Source organism: Pristiophorus japonicus, chromosome 1, assembly GCF_044704955.1.
Source record: "Pristiophorus japonicus isolate sPriJap1 chromosome 1, sPriJap1.hap1, whole genome shotgun sequence".
In the NCBI taxonomy this organism is placed as follows: Eukaryota; Metazoa; Chordata; class Chondrichthyes; family Pristiophoridae; genus Pristiophorus; species Pristiophorus japonicus.
The window spans coordinates 169353067-169370756 of NC_091977.1; the positions used below are offsets into that span (position 1 = coordinate 169353067).

The 17690-nt window shown below is 41.5% G+C and overlaps 1 protein-coding gene across 1 annotated transcript in view; it reads left to right on the top strand.

The window, feature by feature from the left end:
* The window catches only part of skic3 (SKI3 subunit of superkiller complex), a 148878-nt gene that overhangs the window by 96722 nt on the left and 34466 nt on the right, over nucleotides 1-17690 (top strand). The window contains exons 28-30 of the mRNA XM_070884850.1: nucleotides 6244-6321; nucleotides 9388-9512; nucleotides 10859-10982. Coding sequence (XP_070740951.1) covers nucleotides 6244-6321; nucleotides 9388-9512; nucleotides 10859-10982 — 327 coding nt within the window. The remainder of the gene's footprint in view (nucleotides 1-6243; nucleotides 6322-9387; nucleotides 9513-10858; nucleotides 10983-17690) is intronic.

A 17690-nucleotide genomic window follows, 5' to 3' on the forward strand; every position in this document is an offset into this window, starting at 1 on the left:
CTCCTCTGCTTGTGGATACGGCAAGATAAAAGTTAACAGAGACACAGGCATGATCAGGTCTTTAAACAGAAAGCTGCAAGGATATGCTTGCAGCAGGTTCAGAAATTTAGCATGCATGAAGTTAGTAAGCAGTTATTTTGTTTAAGTTTAGTAAGGTGACCCACTGATGTAGAGAAGTGTAGAGTATTCATTATTTTGTATTATTATGAAAAGGCAAGTTGTACTGATTGAATTGAGTCTGATTGTAGCTGCTGCTCTGTATGTTTACTCGGTATGAAATAAGCCTGCTTATCGATTCGTATATGATCTCGTCTTACCAGGTGTTTTCTTGGTCTACCTCCAAAAAAATTGGAGAAGCATGTGGGGGAATGTGCAAAAGAAATTAATATCGGGTTCAGTTTACAAGGGGGTGCTATCATTATAGGCATGGGTTACTTTATCGTATAAGTAGCTATTGGGTAGAGAGAGTCTACTCCAGCGAGTATGGGGCATGGGATCCACTAATGGGAGCGGTTGACACCACTGAACCCAAGAAGATATCTACAACAAACTTGAATTCATAAGAGAGGCTACAGATCCTAAATGTAATCACTGGGGAATAAATATTACCTTTTTAACAAAATATTTTGCAAAAGAATTCTGTACAAAAGCAGAATAGAGTCCATTATTAAAGAAGCAGTAGCAGGACATTTGGAAAAGCAAAATTCGGTCAGGCAGCGTCAGCATGGATTTATGAAGGGGAAGTCATGTTTGACAAATTTGCTAGAATTCTTTGAGGATGTAACGAACAGGATGGATAAAGGGGAACCAGTGGATTTGGCGTATTTGGACTTCCAGAAGGCATTTGACAAGGTGCCACATAAAAGGTTACTGCACAAGATAAAAGTTCATGGGGTTGGGGGTAATATAATAGCATGGATAGAGGATTGGCTAACGAACAGAAAACAGAGAGTAGGGATAAATGGTTCATTCTCGGGTTGGCAATCAGTAACCAGTGGAGTGCCGCAGGGATCAGTGATGGGACCCCAACTATTTACAATCTACATTAACGACTTGGATGAAGGGACCGAGTGTAACGTAGCCAAGTTTGCCAACGATACAAAGATGCGAGGAGAACACAAAAAATCTGCAAAAGGACATAGACAGGCTAAGTGAGTGGGCAAAAGTTTTTCAGATGGAGTATAATGTTGAAAAGTGTGAGGTCATGCACTTTGGAGAAAAAAATCAAAGAGCAAGTTATTTATTTAAATGGAAATATTGTAAAGTCCTGCAAGTACTGCACGCAGGTATTCCAGGTGTGGACACACCAATGACCTGGTACAGCCTGTAACAAGACTTCCTGGCTTTTACCAATGGAATCTTGGCCTTTATTGCAAAGGCGATGGAGTATAAAAGCAGGGAAGTCTTGTTACAGCTGTACAGGGTATTGGTGAGACCACACCTGGAATACTGCGTGCAGTTTTGGTTTCCATATTTACAAAAAGATATACTTGCTTTGGAGGCAGTTCAGAGAAGATTCACTAGGTTGATTCCGGAGATGAGGGGGTCGACTTATGAGGAAAGGTTGAATAGTTTGGGCTTCTACTCATTGGAATTCAGAAGAATGAGAGGTGATCTTATTGAAACGTATACGATTATGAGGGGGCTTGACAAGCCCCCTCATAATGCAGAGAGGATGTTTCCACTGATGGGGGAGACTAGAACTAGAGGGCATAATCTTAGAATAAGGGGTCGCCCATTTAAAACTGAGATGAGGAGAAATTTCTTCTGAGGGTTGTGGATCTATGGAATTTTCTGCCTCAGAGAGCTGTGGAAGCTGGGACATTGAATAAATTTAAGACAGAAATAGACAGTTTCTTAACCGATAAGGGAATAAGGGGTTATGGAGAGCGGGTAGGGAAGTGGACCTGAGTCCATGATCGGATCAGCCATGATCGTACTAAATGGCGGAGCAGACTCGAGGGGCCGTATGGCCTACTCCTGCACCTATTTCTTATGTTCTTATGAAGCAACAAGCATGCTCACCGAATAAGCTACTAGCTGTGAATAACTTAACTTCACAAGTGCTCTCAGATGTCTTTGTGTGTAATGAACCGTATAGAAATGTAAAATAATTCAAAGACCATGTATGGAATAGACTCGTGTTTTAGTCAATTAAATCTCAAATTGGAAAACTTGTTAACATGGCTGGCAAGTTCCATTAAGTTTCAACACCAGCCTTGAATTGTGTCTCTTTTCTTCCCCAACTCTCCAAAAAAAACATTAAAGGGCCAGAAAGTGCTTCTAAAGTCTTAATTTTTGATTTTGCTAATTTTTAAGACTCTCATTTCATTGTTGTATTGCACATAATTTTAGTAAAGTGACTCTGTTCTAAATCCAGGAAGTATCAACATTCTCTCATCAACAGGTCTTGGTTTGGAGTTTGGTGCACTTTGAAAACATGCTCTCGTCCTCCTCCCCATTTGCCACAATGTTGTATTCCCCTGCTTCAAAATTTGTTTTATGTGGCCCTGATTTTTAACTTCTGTTAACTCTAATGCTTTCAAAAATAGCAATTACATTTGAAAATTTTCGGTATATTCCCAGCTGTAATGAAAAGTACAGTTCTTTTCTGATTTCTGTGCCAATATCACATCTTAAACATAGGCAATTACAAGTAAGGTAAGTGTAGAGCAGCCATATTTGTGATACAGCCCATAATCCCACTGTGGACCTAGAAGGCCTCTCTTGCAGCCCACAGCAAGTCTACCCATCCTAAACTTTTAGGGGTGTCTCGCTGGAAAACAAAAAAGCAAAATAACCCAATAGAGCTGCTACAATCTGCATTCCCAGCCTGAGTGTGGTTTCTTGAGGCCGTACTGTTCCAGATCAGGTTTCCTGCTGGTCTATCACAGTGGTGGGCAAAATACGGCCCACCAGTCCATTCTACCTAGCTCGCTGGAGCTTGAACTGTACATTCATCTGAGTCTTGCGAGGGGGGCCTCGAGGCGAGCTCGCTCATATTTACTGCGGCCTGGGAGTAGGCTGCAACCCTGAACCGGGGCAACTTAAAAAAAATAGATAAATAATAAAGCAGCCGGGACTGCTGCTGTATCTGATGCAGATGTACTTCCCTTTTGAGTCTCCGAGCCAGCCTAATGTCTGTCTGCAGCTCTCCCGCTCTGGCTCTGTGAACTAGTTTTCTAAAACCCACGAAATCGGTTGCTCATCGCTGGTTTGTGGGGGTGCTGCTGTGCATGCACATAGGATGCTCTTCCTCCATTGAGCCATGGCTGCTCTTACCAAAGAAAGAGACCGGCGCTGCGTCTTTTCTCTCCCAGTAACCAGAGTACGACGGCAGGGCAATTCTCATCACCGTCTCAGACACGGGAATGGATCCTGGAGCACAAGGACTCCAAGTAATGTGATTGTAGTTCAGGTCTTGCGAAGCCTCGGGCTCCCATACTCAGCACACTAAAATGAGAACACCTTTTGCGTCGGAGACCCTACAGACTCGAGCCATGTAGACTTTTAGTACAACATATGATCGATCGATCAATCATTTCATTCATTTAATAATGAAAAATTTTACTATTTTACAGTACGTTTTGTGTATTTAATCTGACTACTATCCGAATTTATGTTCATGCAATGTTTATGTTTATGCAATGTTCCCTCTAAATCTTTTTGCTACAGTCCCTTTAAATTTGCTGCACAGTGTCACTTCCAGCGGCAGGAGCTGGTGAGCAGCCTGTGCGGGACCTCAAAATTGGTGCGCAGCTGCAGACCTTAAGGGGTACATTGGTGTGCGGCCCTCAACAGCTCACCAAAACTTGTTAAGTGGCCCTCCAGCCCAAATAATTCCCCACTCCAGGTCTAGCATCACTGTTTTTTCCATGGGCACACTAGCAGGGTTGGATACCTAACTTGAGGGTCACCTTTCAAGTATTTATTAAAAAAAATTATGCAGAGTAAAGTTTTTAAGGGGCATATAAAATGGGGAATTATTAAAACAAATTATCCCCCTCTAGACTTGCCCTCCCCTGTAATAAGCAGATCATTGAAGTAAAAGTGGTGAAGAAAGGAAAAATTATGGCCCGAAATTTGCAGTGGGTAATAACAACAAATGAACAGCATTCGTTGTTATTACCCCTCTGAAACTTAGGATTTGGCGCATGAGCATCCTAATGCATGAATCCTGAAGTTGCGCTCAGTTATTCACTGCTCCGACATTGACTGCGCTGTGGCCCCTGTCCCCCCTCCCCCACAGCCGGAATCAGTGATACTGACGAAGACTTCAGCTTTTCTGCCATAATATTTTTTTTAATATTCGTTCCTGGAATGTGGACCTCACTGGCAAGGCCAGCATTTATTGCCCATCCCTAATAGCCTTGGAGAAGGTGCTGGTGAGCCTTAAACCACTGCAGTCCTTGTGCTGTTTAGGAGGGCATCCGGATGGTGTGTAACTTGGAGCGAAACTTGCAGGTGATGTTATTCCCATGCGCCTGCTGCCCTTGTCCTTCAAGGTGGTAGAGGTCGCGGGTTTGGGATGTACTGCCAAAGGAGCCTTGGCGAGTTGCTGCAAATCATCTTGTAGATGGTACACACTGCAGCCACGGTGCAGACAGTGAATGTTTAAGGTAGTGGGCGAGGTGCTACATAAGAACATAAGAAATAGGAGCAGGAGTAGGCCATTTGGCCTCTCGAACCTGCTCCGCCATTTAATAAGATCATGGCTGATCTGATCATGGACTCAGCTCCACTTTCCTGCCCGCTCCCCATAACCCTTTATTCCCTTATCGCTCAAATATCTGCCTTAAATACATTCAATGACCCAGCCTCCAGAGCTCTCTGGGGCAGAGAACTTCATAGATTATACAACCCTCAGAGAAGAAATTCCTCCTTATCTCAGTTTTAATTGGCGGCCCCTTATTCTGAGACTATGCCCCCTAGTTTTAGTTTCCCCTATGAGTGGAAATATCCACTCCGCATCCACCTTGTCGAGCCCCCTCATTATCTTGTATGTTTTGATAAGATCACCTCTCATTCTTCTGAACTCCAATGAGTACAGGCCCAACCTACTCAACCTATCTTCATAAGTCAATCCCCTCATCTCTGCAATCAATCTGGTGAACCTTTTTGGTTAGGTCTAACTGAGGTTTTAACAGTATATTGACTGCTAAACTAATGTTATGTCCCTGAAAAACATTTTAATTTTGTGCAGTATCAAATGTATTCATTTTAATAAAAAATACAATTCTTAAGAAACTTTAAAAAAAAAATTATGTTTGTTCATCTTTGTTTCAGGTTTACCTTTACCTCATGTGAGAGCTCCAATTTTTGTTTTGCTCTTTAACATTTTTTTAAAGTTAGAATAAAAGTTGCTTATTAATTTTCTGGTTCCCAGACTATAAGAATTCTGCATTGTGATTGGCTGCTTAGACAGCTTGTTGATGTTTCAGCTGCTCGCACTAGGGGATCCCCATTAACTTGCACTGATCTCAACTGAACGTCAGATCGCGAGATCTTTGTGGGAAACTTACTTTGGTGGGCCAGTGGCAAATGCCTTTGCTTCACTGCTGACCGCAAATTACATGCCTATGAATTTTGTATCTATTATATTTCAGTTGTCCTGTTCCTAAATTTGCAAAATAATGCACATATATGGTCTATGGAAGGAGCTGGATTGATGGATGGTGTCAAGATCTTGTATTATGCTAGCTCTGTGCCCAAGGCTTTTACACAAGGACCTGGATTAAGCAGATCCTCACGGGCTTCTATATCTAGGGTTTCGTTCTTGCATGATAAGGTTGCGGAGAGAAGCAGCTTTTGGTGAAGCTCTGGACTATCATCACCTGATGGAACCATCATTTAATGTGGTATTGTCCATGTACATGCTGGGGCAAGTGGCTGGTGACCATGCACATATGTTTTATGGTGAGCTGTGTTGCTTGCCATATCACTCGTGAGGACCTGATATTCACAAAAAAGGCTCACATGCTAGTCAGTTGTTTAATGGTCATCTAGTAAGTCTGCTTTGGCAAGAGAGTTCTGGAGTTGAGGTGGCTCCAAGACATATTTGATGGAAATTAATAACCAACAAATTTAATTAACTAAGAGTAGGAGGAGGCTCATGTGGAGCATAAACGCCAGCATAGACCAGTTGGGCTAAATGACCTGTTTCTGTGCGGTAAATTTGATGTATATTTTTGCTTTGGAAAACTTTTCTTTGTTAAGACAAATATTTGTTGTTTTCATTTTCAGAGCAGTTGTGCTACTACAGAATACTGAAGATGAAGAAAAACTTAAGTATGCTCGCAGAAATTGGGCTCGAGCTTTATGGTAAGTTATTATGAGTGTGCTGAATAAAGTGTGTTTAGAAGGTCATCTCCCATTTAATTTCTGAAGATCATTCTAATGACAAATTTAGTTAAATGTCATTACAATATATTTAGAATCTAATATCCAAATCCAATTTTTTTCTTAAACAAGCACATAAAATGTTCAGTTTATTTTATGAAAGTTGGCTGCATCTAGTTAATCTTCCTTTTCTGGCATCACTTTTACCATCAACAATTCTCTAAATCTAATATGAAAACAATTCTCTTGTCAGACTGAGTACTGAATTGGTGTTTTGAAGTCTCTTCAGGGATATGTGTATATATTTGTATACGTATAAAACATACTTCCTTTCTATTTAGGTATTACTAAATTTGTGTATAAAAATAGGGGGTCGTTACTCCTACTGCATATATAATACTGTGCATATTCTTGGGCATCTGTGTTCCTGGTTCTTCGGCTGCAATTAAAAAAAGCTTTGGAATATTTTCTAATTTGGTGGTCTCTTACTAATATAGCATGAAAAATAATCCTAATCCATTTTTTTTGGAGCAACTTGATTTTTCTGGAGTATCTTATTAATCCCCATTCTGCACATTTAATTTGCGCCAGTGTAAGTGAGTTAGTTAGGATTTCTTTTAGTTTTGTTTCTTTTTCAAAAGGGGGCGTTACCAGCTGTTTTGGCCAGGTAAGCCAGTTTGGACAGCTAATAGTTGCTCCAAACTAACTTAGGCCAGCATATGTGGCCACTTGTGGCCGCACAGAAAACCCTTGCGCAGAGAAATCAGCCCAGGTAGCCAGAGATGGGGGGGGCAAGGGAAGTGGAGAGAACCTTGCAAAGCACTAAAAATCTTCAACAACATTCAGAAAGCATAAAAACCATCAATAATAAATAAAACTTAAGTCCTACCTTCCTAACTCGGCCCCCTGAGGGACTTGACTTCTCGCCGAGCGACTGGACTTCCCTCTAGGGAAGGCAGCGGCAGGCCACTCGGCCAGGGATAGGGGCGGCGAACATCGGGTCGTCCCTTCGACCAGGGATAGGGGTGGCAAGCATCAGGTCTCGCTCACAGCCTGCAAGACGTGCTGGGAGAGCGAAGAGCTACTGTGCATGCACTCAGACTCCACCACGCATGCGGACATCTGCCGGCACTGTTTTCAGTGCAGGGCTGTAGCTCCGCTCCCCACTGCACTATATACGCCACGCCAGGACCCGGGACACACAGCAGAGCGGCCAGAATTGTGAGTACATTTTTTGGCGCCCATTTGAGCGCACAAAGTCGGGTTAGTGCGTCAGAAAAAGGGGTTGGTGAAATTTGGGCCCAAAAAGAGTACTAAATGATATCCCATACTTCTAGATTTTCTGTGCACCATTCTCTGTATCTGCATCTGCAGATCAAAGAAATCTTTGCTCCTCAAGTGCATGAGTATGCCCAATTGCAATTTAAAGTACAGATTAATATGAAGACATTAGTTGCATGATTAGCTTGGTTATTATTGAATGTTTATGTGGCTTAATCTTTAAAAATAGTGTGTTGTTCTGTTCTATATATAACTGTTTATTAGACTATACCCTGCCTTTCATTTGTGCTCCAGCTTCTATCACAATTCAGAAAAAGATCTCCTTTGGAAACCTGAATGTAAAGATTTAGAGACAAAACTTTTATGAAGATTCAGTATTGCCTTATTTTTAAAAATAACTACTTGTTCTTGGAAAATGGTGCCTGCTTGTTCAATCTCCGCTTATTTCCAGACATCAAATCCCATCTTCCTGAAAACTGAGCCCTATAAAGGCATATGCTCTCTTCCCATTTATTCAATTTGTTCCGGCACTTCTCATATGAACGAGAGTGCACATGTTTGAATCAAGTAACTTTGTGTTAGACATTTCCACACTGCATCTTGTGTACGTGTTAGGCATGCACATTGGCTTTTCACATTTCAGTGGAATCGAAAGCTGCTGAAGTGTTAGACATTTTACCCAACTGTGCACATATTCAAAAAAGCTTACTTGTCTGAGAGGTCAGACTTGTAAGAAGAAGTAAAATGATTTCAATGCACTTTGTAAATCTTGACATACATCGGATTGGGGTGTTGAATGGATTCCAGCTTTTATACCAAAATCATCATACTTCACTCACCTATTTGGGTATACATCTGTGGAGACAGAACTGTAAATCGAAACTTTGCCTCATTTGTAGATGCATTTCTATTTAACACTAATGGCAGTTTCACAGCCTTTTGTCATATTTCTGTTGCAAAGTTGGCATCTGCTTGCTTACTACTGCAATAAATGCACAACGTGTTAAGTTATCAAATACTCTAGCAGACTCGAGTATTCACACTCTATGTTCCAATACTGAGCCTGGTTTAGCAGAGCAGATATTAATCATTACAAGGAAAGTGGGAAATTATAACTATAAACTTGGTATGAATTATTGATTATTAAAAATATTCTTGGTCTTGAGATGTGGCAATTTTGTATTTTTTCTTTTGTAAATTTATAAGCAATATTCAAGTAATCAATCCTATAAAACTAATATAAGGGCAATCTATGAACTTTGTGATCTGCAACTAATTCTTTACATTCGTCAGATGAATGCTTATCTTTTAGCAATTTGAAAAATATTTCCCCCTTATAATACACTGCATTGATGTTGCATTTGGTAGCATGAAGCTATTTCTAAGGCATTTTTTGTGTGACAGAAAACCATCTATCTTTGTATGGGAATAGAGAGAATCAGGAAGGAAGTTAGGGTTTAAATTTGACACGTACTTAATATAGTGAAATCTCTAGCCTAGTTAAAAGTTCTCTGGTTCTGTTAATATGTTAGATTTAATCATATCCCACTGCTTTCTATTTTTTTTAATATATTTTTTTGGTGAATGTTGTGTTTGGTGCTTTTATGTTGGTGAATTAACCAAAGGTCAGATTCCTGCCAGCTGCAGTGTGACTGTCCTGAAGAGCATTGATCATTGCTTAACGTATTTATTTATCTTGTGGTTTGGAACACATGCGGTTTGAAGATGACCTTGCTGCTACATCAAATTCACCCTTTTACTCTTCAGTGCTGCAGGTCAATATCAAGAGGCCATCCAGGCTTACATGTCGAACCGGTTTGTGGAGTTTGATGACATCACTGGTCTTGCTCTGGCTTACTTGAAGAAAGGGCTTCTTCAGAAGAGTGCCAAAGGTAAAGCTCATGGAAAACGAATCTGTCAGCTTGATATTTCTGTGCAATACGTTGTGCATTATTCATTAGTCCAAAAGTATAGGTGTGCATTTCAGTTTAACCAGAATTATTAAATACATAGAAATAAGCTATAAAAGATGTATGAAACAGTTTATAAACAAAATTACAATCTCCAGGATGGGGTGGGGTTCTTAATTAATGGATTCAGTTTACTTACAACAGTGGTTGCCTATGTGACAAGTCACTGCATTTTTTTGAAGTAATTCATTGTGTGAATCCGGTTTAGGCATTTCACAATGGTAAGGCACTATATATATGGCAGCTTGCAGAAAGTGATGTAATATTTTCAATTTATCGCAATAATTTGGATCAATTAATTCTCGCATACTATGGGCCCAAATTTCCCCATGAGTTGCACTATTTTTTTTGGTGTAACTTGATTTTTCTGGTGCATCTTTTTAGTTGCAAATATGGCCATTTAATTTGCGCCAGTGTAAGTGAGTTAGTTAGGTTTTGGTTAGGTCAGTTTTTTTTTTTCAAAAGGGGGCGCTCCCAGCCACATACACCATTTATGCCAATTTGGCCAGAAAAAAGTTGTACTAAACTAACTTAGGGCAGTGTATGTGTCTACTTTTGTCCGCACAGAAAGACCTTACTTACAGTTAAGGAATCAGCGCAAGTAACTACATTTAAAGCACCATCGAGCACAAAAAGTAATAAGCAATTAATTAACAAATAAAATAGAAGGAACCCTTGACCTACAGCACCAAGACCAAAGTAATAAGCAATCAATAAATAACAAATAAAAAAAAATAGAAGGAACCCTGCACCTAAAGCACCAAAATCAATCAGTAAATAACAAATAAAAAATAGAACTCCTACCTTAGGGAAGGCAGTGGGCCGCTGATGAGGGGCTAGGGCTAGGGACGGCGTGCTTCGGCCCCTCCCACACAGCCTGCAGCGCGCATGTGCAGAGGTCTCGGCACTGTTTTCAGCGCCGGGACCAAGCTCCGCCCCCCTCTCTTCTGCGCCACGCCAACTCCACAGACGGCCCGAGAATCGGCCATGATCACGTGGATTTTTTTTGGCGCTGCTTCTGAGTTAAAATGTCGGCGGGGGCTCGGAGGCGCGCTGAAAAAACCAGAGGGCCAAATTTGGGCTCTATAATCCTTTTGTCTTAAATTTTTAACCAAGTAACTGCAATTCCTATTATGCATTCTGTTTGTGTACTTTGTATTCTATTGAGATATATTGATAAGTTGATGTATGTGTATTGTTGAAAGTTTTTTGGGGGAGTTAATTTACTGAAAACTCACATACATTTTGGCTCATTTATGTTTTGCCAGTTTATAAAAAGGCTTTAACTGTTGCTCGCACGGAGAAAGAGAAAGCTCATATACTGATTGCACTTGCAATGATTGAGTTCAAGGAGAGCAGAATGGACAATGCCAAGACTTTACTTTTCAAGTGGTGAATATCTGGGAAACATAATTCATGTTACATTGCCATTTTGAGATGTTTGTATATTTCTAGTTCTGTTTATTGTAGTTTGTAGATATTGGTAATTAGAGGAATTTGAATTACATTGTATCTAATGTACAAAATTTGAATATCTGTAAAAGCTATGAAAGTACCTCTGTTCGAGGTATAAATGCACAGGTGAATGTGTACTTTTGCACGCATGGTATGATGCACTTAACGTAAAGGAGTTGTCATTTCTGCACACGTGAAGAGAAAGAGAAGTCCACCAAATGAAATAATATTTTGCAGATTGCCTCACTACTAGAGTTCAGGTGGAATGCCAGCTTCTCGGCTGAATTTTAAAAATCTAACCTACCAGAACCTCAGTGCCCTTCACAGTATGCAGTATTCCAGATCAAGATTAGGCTTTTCGCTCTATTGCAGTATTTTCCTGTGGATTTTGAGTTTACCTGAGCACTTGTACACTTTAAGGCACAATGTTAAGATGTCTAATAATGTTAAAAAGACAAATTTAAAAGCATTGTATCTGAATGCACGAAGCAACTGTAATAAGGTAGACGAATTAACAGCGCAGATAGATGTAAACGGATACGATATAGTTGCAATTACAGAGACATGGTTGCAGGGTGACCAGGGTTGGGAACTGAATATCCAAGGATATTCGATATTTAGGAAGGGCAGGTAAAAAGGAAGAGGGGTGGTGTGGCGCTGTTAGTAAAGGATGAAATCAGAGCAATAGTGAGAAAGGATATTGGCTCAGAAAATCAAGATGTAGAATCAGTCTGGGTGGAGCTAAAGAGCAGAAAACATTGGTGGGAGTTCTCTATAGGCCTCCAAATAGTAGTGGTAGTGTAGGGGGACGGCATCAAACAGGAAATCAGAGATGCATGGAGAAAGGGTACTACAGTAATTGTAGGTGACTGTAATCTACATATAGACTGGCCAAATCAAATTAGTAATAATACTATGGCAGATGAATTCCTGGAGTGTGTACGAGATAGTTTTTTAAACCAGTATGTTACATGTCCTTACTGAGGATTGGGAGCAGTTTAGAATTCAGCAAAACTGGACCAAAAGATTGATTAAGAGGGAAAAATAGACTATGAGAGTAAACTTGCAAGGAACATAAAAACCGACTGCAAAAGTTTCTACAAGTACGTAAGAAGAAAAAGATTAGTGAAGACAAATGTAGGTCCTTTACAGACAGAAACGGGAGAATTTGTAATGGGGAACAAGGAAATGGCAGAACAATTAAATAAATACTTCGGTTCTGTCTTCACCGAAGAGGACACAAAATGCTAGGGAACCAAGGGTCCAATGAACAAGAGGAATTAAAGGAAATGATAATTAGTAAGAAAATAGTGCTGGAGAAACTAATGGGACTGAAGGCTGATAAATCCCCAGTGCCTGATGATCTGCATTCCAGAGTACTAAAAGAGGTAGCCATGGAAATAGTAGATGCATTGGTTGTCATCTTCCAAAATTCTATAGATTATGGAACAGTTCCTGCAGATTGGAGAGTGGCAATTGTAACCCCACTATTTAAAAAAAAGGAGGGAGAGAGAAAACGAGCCAGTTAGAATGACATCAGTAATAGGGAAAATGCTGGAGTCTATTTATTATAAAGGAGGTGATAACGGCACACTTAGATAATATCAACGGGATTAAACAAAGTCAACATGCATTTATGAAAGGAAAATCATGTTTGACAAACCTACTGGAGTTTTTTGAGGATGTAACTGATAGAATAGATAAGGGAGAACCAATGGATATAGTGTATTTGGATTTTCAGAAAGCCTTTGATAAAGTCCCACAAAAGAGGTTAGTGTGCAAAATTAAAGCACATAGGATTGAGGGTAATGTTTTGGCATGGATTGAACATTGGTTAAATGAAAGGAAACAAAGAGTAGGAATAAACGGGTCTTTTTCGGGATGGCAGGCAGTGACTAGTGGGGTACCACAGGGATCAGTGCTTGGGCCCTAGCTATTCACAATATATACAAATGATTTGGATGAGGGAACCAAATGTAATATTTCCAAGTTTGCTGACGACACAAAACTAGGTGGGATTGTGAGTTGTGAGGAGGATGCAAAGACACTGCAAGGCGATTTAAGTAAGTTGAGTAAGTGGGTAAATACATGGCAGATGCAGTATACTGTGGATAAATGTGAAGTTATCCACTTTGGTAGGAAAATCATAAGGACAAAGTATTATTTAAATGGCGATGGCTTGGGAAGTGTTGATGTACAGAGGGACTTGGGTGTCCTTCTCACCAGTCATTGAAAGCAAACATGCAGGTGCAGCAAGCAGTTAGGAAGGCAAATGGTATGTTGGCCTTCATTGCAAGAGGATTTGAGTACAGGAGCAAGGATGTCTTACTACAGTTATATAAGGCCTTGGTGAGACTGCACCTGGAGTATTGTGTGCAGTTTTGGTCTCCTTACCTAAGAAAGGATATACTTGCCATAGAGGGAGTGCAGCAAAGGTTCACCAGACTATTCCTGGGATGGCAGGACTGTGGTATGAGGAGAGATTATGTCAACTAGGCCTGTATTCACTAGAGTTTAGAAGAATGAGAGGGGATCTCATTGAAACGTATAAAATTCTGACTGGGTTGGATAGACTGGATGAGGGGAGGATGTTTCCCCTGGCTGGAAAGTCTTGAACAAGTGGTCACAGTCTCAGGATACGGGGTATGAAATTTAGGGCCGAGATGAGGAGAAATTCTTTCACTGAGGGTGGTGAACTTGTGGAATTCTCTACCACAGAAGGCTGTGAAGGCCAAGTCACTGAATATATTTAAGAGGGAGATAGATTTCGAGACACAAAATACATCAAGGGGTATGGGGAAAAAGCAGCAATATAGTGTTGAGATAGAGGATCAGCCATAATCATATTGAATGGAGATGCAGACTCGAAGGGCCGAATGGCCTACTACCGCACCTATTTTCTGTTTCTAAAAAGACAAAAACCAGTGGCTTTTAAATAAGATCTGGGCATCCATGCAATTCTTAATCAGACGTCTTTGTTCTTAGGATGTGAGTGATGCTAGCAAGGCTGCATTTATTGCCCATATGTAATTGACCTGATGGGCTTTCTTCTTGAACCGTCAGTCATATGTGCTGCAACCACAGTGCACCAATGATGAAGTAGTTGGTATCGGGTCCCGTGGTAAGGATGCTGATCAAGGGAAGTGCTCTTAGATTTAAGAGCTCCCTGATTGTTGCAGCTGCACCCATCTAGGTGAGTGCTGAGTATTGCTCCACACTTCTGACTTAAGCCTTGTAGTCAGTAGGTTCCGGAACTAAACTACTCATTGCAGAGTATACAACCACCACCCTGCTCTTATTGCCATGCTGTTTACATAGCTGGTCCAGTTAAGTGTCTGGTCAATGATAAACTCCAGGATGGTGGTGGGGGACTTGCCAATGGTGGTGCTTTGAAGGTCGGGCATATGGTTAGGCTTTCTCTTGTTGGAGAGTGTCATTAACTGGTGCTTAATTGGCACAAATATTACCTGCCACTTATTATCCAGGATCCGTTGTAGGCTAGCGAGGGCAGCTTCATATCTGAGGACCTCCAAATGAAGCTGAACGCTGAAATAGTCAACAAACAACCCCGACTTCTGAACTTATGAAGGAGGGAAGGTTATTGGTGAAGCAGCTGCAGATGGTTGGGTCAAGGGCACATTGCTGGAGCTGCGATGGTGGGCCTCCTAACAACCTGTTGTTTGTGCCAGTTATGACCCCAGCCACTGGATCATGAATGGATCTATATTTCCAATGACTACAGGGAGAGGGAGGGAGGGATGGACAACTCTGGGAAGACAGATCACGTTCTTCCAACCTCCCTACAAGGAACATCGTTGGTGTGGATAATATCCAGAAGTCACGACATTGTCACTATTCACTTCAAACCCAACAAACCTGTTAACAATCTGTACACAATGCCCCTTCTATGGTGGTGGGGCGGGGCGGGGGGGCTGGGGAGGATGCATGTGCTGGGGTATGGCACTTTGGCTGGGGGAAGGATGTACTTGGACTAGGATAAGGCACTTTGGCTGGCCCTTGCTGTCTTCTGGGAAGCTCGGTCCTTTGTCGATTCAGGAAGTCAAAGTGGATCAAGTTACAATTTACAACGTCAGTGAGACCTTGGGATTGACGGTTCCAGTTACACATTCCTGTGAAGCTTCAGGTTGTGGCTTGTCCTCCAAGGGGACCAATCATAGACAAAGGGTGGAGCATGTTGACCATTTCGGCAGTACAAATAAACGAGTCCATGATTTAAAAACAATGAAGATTGAGGAAAGGGATTCCAACTTAACCATTTCACCATGGACATATTAAGCTACTTCTGTGGACTTAGCTAGCTTTTGTTTCACAAGATAAGGACCAAAATCTCAAGACTTTTGTAAAGTGAATTAGAAATTGTTTTTAATTTTAATTTTGAATTTTTGTGCTAAATCAAGTCAAATTCACAATTGTGCTAGAGAATCAAACATTTTCCAGTTTCTGGCATCCAGTGTCAATATTAAACACTATTAGATCAAATACAGGACAGCCAACTGCAAAGTAAATTTCCTCTACTCAAACAATGTGCTTCAGCTTCAACCTCAACCTCCAAAGAGCACTCCTAACTGCACGATTGGGACATTTCATTCACCACCTATACTTGTATTCTTTGAATGGGCTTAACAATTGATACCAGTTTGGAACAGTTTTGTAATATGGGCTCCTGTCTACTAAGAACTGATATGAGACTCCCCAACTTGATAGTGTGAAACATTTGCAGCCAGCAAGGTCAGGAAGTCTTTATCCCCATCCTATTAGTTTTGACATCATTTAAACTCCAGTTCCACATATGAAAAGGATGACCACAGCAGGACATAATCTAGGCTGACATTTTAAGTGCTTCAGTCCCTCAGTTCTGCAGTGAAGGATATGCCATTCTTTGGATGAGATAAAAAAGACAATGGTCGGAGTTTTAATCAGGAGGCGGGAAGAAGAGAACATTGAGGGGCCTGGAGAACTCGGGGCCTGATTTGCATTTGAAAAGTCTGTTTCCCCACCCTCAGCCATCCAGATGGAGAGAGTTGCTAGCTGTAGGCCTGCGACACTAGGCCCTTTAGAGGAGGGAGGGATTGGGTGGAGGCCTGGGGGTGGTTGGGGGCTGGACTCTAGCATCGATGGGGTGGAGGGTGAGAACGTCAGGAACCAGCATCAAGGGACCGAGGCGGGGAGGAGTGGTTGGGGGTGCATCAAAGGATTGGGGCTGGAAGGAGAGAACATTGAGGCGCCTCGAGAATGATCTGGGGGGGAGGGAGAGAACATAGAGGGACGCGGAGAATGATTTGAGAGGTGGGGGTGGGGGGGGCGGGGAGGGAGGCCAGGAAAATGATCAGAGGCCTCATGGCGGGGTCTCCGATTGCAGGGGTGGGTTAGGTAGGGACGCTGGATCCAGGAGTTATGTGTAAAGGCACTTGACTCCTGGATCCAACAGTCCTCGCCTTCTATTAACTGTCGGGTTTCCCAAGGCCTGCGGAACCCGACCAGCTACAGTTACATTTAAAATGCTGGTTAAATCTGAGGCATGCCAGCCTCATTATAATATTTAAATGGCCACCCTGCCTCCTGGGAGTGGGTTGGCTGCCCACCCACTGCCTGTCCCTGTTAAAACTGGGTGGATGGGTTGGAGACAGGTTCTGTAGGGATTCAGATTTTTAACAATTTAAATTCCCACCCAACCCACCTGTTTTATGGGGTTAAAATCCCACCCAGTTTTCTTTCCTGCCTGTTCAACTGGTTCAAGTTGATGCTAAAGATCCTTTGGCACTGTTCAAAGAGCAGGGAATTATTCCAGTCTCTTGGCCAATATTTCCCTCATAACCATAGAATTAAATAGAATGTACATCACGGAAACGGGTTCTTCGACCCAACTGGTCCATGCCGGTGTTTATGCTCCACATGAGCCTCCTCCCACACCTCTTCATCTAACCCTATTGGCATAACCTTCTGTTCCTTCTCATTCATGTGTATGTATCTAGCTTCCCCTTAAATGCTTCTTTGCTTTTTGCCTCAATTACTCCTTGTGGCAGCGAGATCCACATTCTAACTACTTTCTGGGTATAGAAATTTCTCCTGAATTCCCTATTAAATTTATTAGTGACTATCTTATATTTATGGCCCCTAATTTTGGTCTGCCCCACAAGTGGAAACATCTACTATCAAACCCTTCAATAATTTTAAAGGCCTCTATCAGGTCACCTCACAGCCTTCTCTTTTCTAGACAAAAGAGCTTGAGCCTGTTCAATTTTTCTGATGGGTATAACCTCTCCGTTCTGCTATCATCCATATAAATTTTACTTGCACCTTCTCCAGTGCTTCTATATCCTTGTTATAATATAACAGAACCGTGCTCACTACTGTGTGGCCTATACAAGTTTGCTTTTTTTCATGGCTCTATCAACCTTCATCGCTGCTTTTAGTGACTTGTGTACCCCTAGATCCCATTCCTCCTCTACCCCATTTAGATTTATTTTCCAAGGCGTATGTGGCCTCCTTATTCTTCCTACCAAAATGCACCACCTCATATTTATATTGATATTAATTTGTCAGTTACATGCCCATTCTGCAAATTTATTAATGTATTATTGTATTTTGTTTCAACCATCCTCAGCATTAATTATTCCCCCCCAA